The 6,995-nt window shown below is 41.0% G+C and overlaps 1 protein-coding gene across 3 annotated transcripts in view; it reads left to right on the forward strand.

Annotated features, from left to right (window-relative positions):
• ABCF2 (ATP binding cassette subfamily F member 2) overlaps positions 1 to 6,995 on the forward strand; it is a 131,291-nt gene that overhangs the window by 82,869 nt on the left and 41,427 nt on the right. For all 3 annotated transcript variants that reach the window (XM_053713247.1, XM_053713249.1, XM_053713248.1), the window contains exons 10-11: positions 4,362 to 4,451; positions 5,278 to 5,388. In XM_053713247.1, the coding sequence (XP_053569222.1) occupies positions 4,362 to 4,451; positions 5,278 to 5,388 (201 nt within the window). The remainder of the gene's footprint in view (positions 1 to 4,361; positions 4,452 to 5,277; positions 5,389 to 6,995) is intronic.

Genomic DNA, 6,995 nt, shown 5'->3' on the forward strand with positions numbered 1-6,995 from the left:
AAGACAATGTCATAACTGTGGCATACATCAATCATCAAGGAGGGACTCACAGTCCTCTGGCTATGAAAGAAGTATCTTGAATTTTGGTTTGGGCGGAATCCAGCTCCTGTCTAATCTCTGCGGTTTATAACCCAGGTATGGACAATTGGAAAGCGGATTATCTCAGTCGCCAAACGTTGCATCCGGGCGAATGGTCTCTTCACCCAGAGGTATTTCTTCAGATTGTTCAAATGTGGGAACTTCCAGAAATAGATCTGATGGCTTCTCATCTAAACAAGAAACTTCCCAGGTATCTGTCCAGATCCCGGGATCCTCAGGCGGAGGCAGTGGATGCATTTTCACTTCCTTGGAAGTATCATCCTGCCTATATCTTTCCGCCTCTAGTTCTTCTTCCAAGAGTAATCTCCAAGATTCTGAAGGAATGCTCGTTTGTTCTGCTGGTAGCTCCGGCATGGCCTCACAGGTTTTGGTATGCGGATCCTGTCCGGATGGCCTCTTGCCAACCGTGGACTCTTCCGTTAAGACCAGACCTTTTGTCTCAAGGTCCTTTTTTCCATCAGGATCTGAAATCCTTAAATTTAAAGGTATGGAGATTGAACGCTTGATTCTTGGTCAAAGAGGTTTCTCTGACTCTGTGATTAATACTATGTTACAGGCTCGTAAATCTGTATCCAGAGAGATATATTATAGAGTCTGGAAGACTTATATTTCTTGGTGTCTTTCTCATCATTTTTCTTGGCATTCTTTTAGAATACCGAGAATATTACAATTTCTTCAGGATGGTTTAGATAAGGGTTTGTCCGCAAGTTCCTTGAAAGGTCAAATCTCTGCTCTTTCTGTTCTTTTTCACAGAAAGATTGCTATTCTTCCTGATATTCATTGTTTTGTACAAGCTTTGGTTCGTATAAAGCCTGTCATTAAGTCAATTTCTCCTCCTTGGAGTTTGAATTTGGTTCTGGGGGCTCTTCAAGCTCCTCCATTTGAACCTATGCATTCATTGGATATTAAATTACTTTCTTGGAAAGTTTTGTTCCTTTTGGCCATCTCTTCTGCCAGAAGAGTTTCTGAATTATCTGCTCTTTCTTGTGAGTCTCCTTTTCTGATTCTTCATCAGGATAAGGCGGTGTTGCGAACTTCTTTTGAATTTTTACCTAAAGTTGTGAATTCCAACAACATTAGTAGAGAAATTGTGGTTCCTTCATTATGTCCTAATCCTAAGAATTCTAAGGAGAAATCGTTGCATTCTTTGGATGTTGTTAGAGCTTTGAAATATTATGTTGAAGTTACGAAATCTTTCTGTAAGACTTCTAGTCTATTTGTTATCTTTTCCGGTTCTAGGAAAGGCCAGAAAGCTTCTGCCATTTCTTTGGCATCTTGGTTGAAATCTTTAATTCATCTTGCCTATGTTGAGTCGGGTAAAATTCCGCCTCAGAGAATTACAGCTCATTCTACTAGGTCAGTATCTACTTCCTGGGCGTTTAGGAATGAAGCTTCGGTTGACCAGATCTGCAAAGCAGCAACTTGGTCCTCTTTGCATACTTTTACTAAATTCTACCATTTTGATGTATTTTCTTCTTCTGAAGCAGTTTTTGGTAGAAAAGTTCTTCAGGCAGCTGTTTCAGTTTGAATCTTCTGCTTATGTTTTTTGTTAAACTTTATTTTGGGTGTGGATTATTTTCAGCAGGAATTGGCTGTCTTTATTTTATCCCTCCCTCTCTAGTGACTCTTGTGTGGAAAGATCCACATCTTGGGTAGTCATTATCCCATACGTCACTAGCTCATGGACTCTTGTTAATTACATGAAAGAAAACATAATTTATGTAAGAACTTACCTGATAAATTCATTTCTTTCATATTAACAAGAGTCCATGAGGCCCACCCTTTTTTGTGGTGGTTATGATTTTTTTGTATAAAGCACAATTATTCCAATTCCTTATTTTATATGCTTCGCACTTTTTTTCTTATCACCCCACTTCTTGGCTATTTGTTAAACTGATTTGTGGGTGTGGTGAGGGGTGTATTTATAGGCATTTTAAGGTTTGGGAAACTTTGCCCCTCCTGGTAGGAATGTATATCCCATACGTCACTAGCTCATGGACTCTTGTTAATATGAAAGAAATGAATTTATCAGGTAAGTTCTTACATAAATTATGTTTTTTACAACGTTACCTCTGCACCTTTAGCTTTTCCTTTCTCTTCCCAAACCTTCGGTCGAATGACTGGGGGTGGAGGGAAGGGAGGAGCTATATAGACAGCTCTGCTGTTGTGCTCTTTGCCACTTCCTGTTAGCAGGAGGTTAATATCCCGCAAGTAAGGATGAAATCCGTGGACTCGTCTTATCGTAGAAGAAATTAATTTATCAGGTAAGCATAAATTTACTTTTTATTCAAGCAGGGTTTTTCTGATTCGGTCATAGAGACCATGATTCAGGCTCGTAAGCCTGTAACTAGAAAGATTTACCATAAGATATGGCGTAAATATCTCTATTGGTGTGAATCCAAGGGCTACTCATGGAGTAGGGTTAGGATTCCCAGAATTTTGTTTTTTTTCTCCAAGAAGGTTTGGAGAAGGGTTTATCTGCAAGTTCCCTAAAGGGTCAAATCTCTGCCTTATCTATTTTGTTACACAAACGTCTAGCAGATGCCCCAGATGTACAATCATTTTGTCAGGCCTTGGTTAGGATCAGGCCTGTGTTCAAACCAGTTACTCCTCCATGGAGTCTGAATTTAGTTCTCAAAGTTCTTCATGGTTCTCTGTTTGTCAGGGTGCCAGGAATCAGACTGAGACAAGAAGTGCAAAAATAATCACACCTTTATTAATAGCAAAAAATAATAAGTCCACAAGTCAAATAACAAGCCAGGAGTCAAAACCAGAGCTGGTAGTCAGACGAGCCGAGTCAGGAGCCAAAGCGAATAGTCAGACGAGCCGGAATCAGGAACAAGGAAAACAGCAGAGTCAGGAACAAGCCAGGGATCAGGAACCAGGAAGGACGTCAGACAGCCAGGTAATACACAGGAACTCTCACAAACAGGTCTGAGACAACGCAAAGTATACTGAACAGAGGCTCTTTAAATAATAATTGATGACATCACAATTCTGAGACTGCATCCTGTCTCACATGGATGATGCACACCAGTCTGGCCATAAAAGGAAGTGCAGGAAGTGAGCAGCATCCCCCACAATGCACCATAGTCAGGAAGAGAGGTGAGTAAAATGGCTGCCAGCAGCACATGGCAAACAGGGGAAAAACCCTGACACCGTTTGAGCCTATGCATTCCTTAGATATTAAGTTATCTTGAAAAGTTTTATTTCTTGTTGCGATTTCTTAAGCTCGTAGAGTGTCTGTCTGAGCTCTCGGCGTTGTAATACACTTCGCCTTACCTTATTTTCCATTCAGATAAGGTAGTTTTACGTACTAAACTAGGTTTTCTTCCTAAGGTTATTTCAGACAAGAACATTAATCAGGAGATTGTTGTTCCTTCCTTGTGTCCTAATCCTTCTTCTCAGAAGGAACGTCTTCTGCACAATTTGGAACGTAGTCCGTGCTTTAAAATTTTACTTACAAGCAACTAAGGACTTTCGTCAATCGTCTTCTTTGTTTGTAATTTTCTCTGGAAAACTTAAGGGTCAGAAAGCTACGGCTACCTCTCTTTCTTTTTGGCTGAAGAGTATCATACGTTTTGCATATGAGACGGCTGGACAGCAGCCTCCCGAGAGGGTTACGGCTCATTCCACAAGGGCTGTTGCTTCTTCATGGGCATTCAAAAATGAAGCTTCTGTAGAACAGATTTGCAAGGCTGCAACTTGGTCCTCTCTTCACACTTTTTCAAAACTCTATAAATGTGATACTTTTGCCTCGGCTGAGGCTGATTTTGGGAGACAGGTTCTTCAAGCATTGGTGCCTTCCGTTTAGGTTCCCTGTCTTGTCCCTCCCTTATCCGTGTACTCTAGCTTGGGTATTGTATCCCATAAGTAATGAAGATGATCCGTGGACTCATCGTGTCTTTAAAAAGAAAATTTATGCTTACCTGATAAATTTGTTTCTTTTTAGATACGATGAGTCCACGGCCCGCCCTGTTCTTTTAGACAGGTTGTTAATTATTATAAACTTCAGACACCTCTGCACCTTGGCTTTTCCTTTCTCTTCCTAACTTCGGTCGAATGACTGGAGTGGGAGGGAAGGGATGAACTATTTATCAGCTCTGTTGTGGTGCTCTTTGCTTCCTCCTGTTGACCAGGAGGTGAATATCCCAGTAGTAATTAAGATGATCCGTGGACTCATCGTGTCTAAATAGAAACAAATTTATCAGGTAAGCATACATTTTCTTTTTTGCTCTGACGCTCCCATTTTGTTTTTTCAGACGCTGTCGTTCTATTTCCAGTCCTGTGGGAAGATTCCCCCTCCTGTCATTATGGTGCAGAATGTGAGCTTCCGTTATACCGCTGATGGGGTAAGAAAGGGGGCGTTTTTTAAAGAGGTTGGGGTAACACGATTTCATAGTGTTGCTGCGTGTGTAGCCGCTTGTCCTCTTATAAAGCTATATATATATTCTATCATAACACAAGGTATTAATTGAGGCCTATTTTGAAATATTTCATGGCAACGCTTCACCGCCAAATTCGATCACATTTAAAAAAAAAAAACTTCACTCTGGGTTGCTCACTGAAATTTACATAACGCTTGTGCTGTCATAACACAAATGGTTGTAAAAGCTGCTGCTTCTTTTTTCAGAAACATTAGATTATGAATTTGCCATTTCTTTTTGGTAATTTTAAAAGGCAGCTAATTTCAGCTGCAAACCACACTTCTGACGTTTCTGGCAGTGAAGGTGATTAGTTAGCTGGTAAGGGTGAAAGTATTATAATATAGGTATTACCCTTCCACCTCCCTGATCCGTCCCAAACACACAATCCTTACCACCATCTTAGTTACCGGCAGAAAGTCTGCCAGTTCCCCCCTCCTAATAGTTTGTGCTGTCTTGGGTACTAGCAGTTATATACTTGTACCCAGTTAACATACATTTGTTATAAATTGTATTTATTCATAAAAATACTGTTTCTGCAGTGTAGGGCTACACTAGCTACAATCGATCTATACCGTCGGGCCCCTCTCTTCTCCTACAAGCCACCCCTCCCGTCGGGCCCCTGCTAATAATACACTTGGCTGCAGTGTAGTGGATCCCTCCCTCCTAGCAGAAGGTTGTCGGTAAAGTACTGTGTGATGTAGTTAAGGGGTATAACTCGCCCTCATGTTTCTTGCATATTTCTGCTACGCAGCCCCTGATCTACAGGAATCTGGAGTTTGGGATAGACCTTGACACTCGGGTGGCTCTTGTGGGACCCAACGGGGCTGGCAAATCCACTCTACTGAAACTGTTAACAGGGGAGGTAAGTGTCCGGCTGATCATGTGCTCTGTGTATTTCACTACATCTTGTGTTTGCTTCCTGGTTGTGTGTGTGCTGTCAGTATACTCTCGGCTAGTCGTGTCATGTGGTTGTGTGCGCCTGCTGTCGGTATACTCTTGGCTAGTCGTGTCGTGGTTGTGTGTGTGCTGTCAGTATACTCTCGGCTAGTCGTGTCATGTGGTTGTGTGCGCCTGCTGTCGGTATACTCTTGGCTAGTCGTGTCGTGGTTGTGTGTACGCCTGCTGTCGGTATACTCTTGGCTAGTCGTGTCGTGGTTGTGTGTGCCTGCTGTCAGTATGCTCCTCGGCTAGTCGTGTCATGTGGGTGTGTTCTGTCAGTATATATAGTTTACACCACTACTTAAGTATAGAGACTTCCAGTATTGGTCAGGATATCACAGGCAAAATTAGCTATTTCTTTCCAATGGCAGGGAGTCCACAAGTATATTTAATTACTGTTGGGAATTCAGATCCTGGCCACCAGGATGAGGCAAACTCCCCAGCAAAGCTTCAAGTATCCTCCCACTAACCATAATCCCCAGTCATTCTTTGCCTTCCTGACACGGAGGAGTGCAAAGAAATATTGAAGTCCTTTTATGGGTAGTTTCCCTTTCAAGACAGGACTGGGCTAATGCTGTGTCCATGTAATCCTCTTTAGTAAGAGTATTGGTAGCCGTTAGCTGCTGGAGGTTGCAGGAGAGTTATATACACACAGGTATAGGATGAGTTATATACACACAGGTATAGGATGAGAGTTATATACACACAGGTATAGGATGAGAGTTATATACACACAGGTATAGGATAAGAGTTATATACACACAGGTATAGGATGAGAGTTATATACACACAGGTATAGGATGAGAGTTATATACACACAGGTATAGGATGAGCGTTATATACACACAGGTACAGGATGAGAGTTATATACACACAGGTATAGGATAAGAGTTATATACACACAGGTATAGGATAAGAGTTATATACACACAGGTATAGGATGAGAGTTATATACACACAGGTATAGGATGAGAGTTATATACACACAGGTATAGGATGAGAGTTATATACACACAGGTATAGGATGAGAGTTATATACACACAGGTATAGGATAAGAGTTATATACACACAGGTATAGGATGAGAGTTATATACACACAGGTATAGGATGAGAGTTATATACACACAGGTATAGGATGAGTTATATACACACAGGTATAGGATGAGCGTTATATACACACAGGTATAGGATGAGAGTTATATACACACAGGTATAGGATGAGAGTTATATACACACAGGTATAGGATGAGCGTTATATACACACAGGTATAGGATAAGAGTTATATACACACAGGTATAGGATGAGTTATATACACACAGGTATAGGATGAGAGTTATATACACACAGGTATAGGATGAGAGTTATATACACACAGGTATAGGATAGGTTATATACACACAGGTATAGGATGAGTTATATACACACAGGTATAGGATGAGAGTTATATACACACAGGTATAGGATGAGTTATATACACACAGGTAAAGGATCAGTTATATACACACAGGTATAGGATGAGAGTTATATA

This window comes from Bombina bombina, chromosome 5 (assembly GCF_027579735.1).
Source record: "Bombina bombina isolate aBomBom1 chromosome 5, aBomBom1.pri, whole genome shotgun sequence".
Taxonomy (NCBI): Eukaryota; Metazoa; Chordata; class Amphibia; order Anura; family Bombinatoridae; genus Bombina; species Bombina bombina.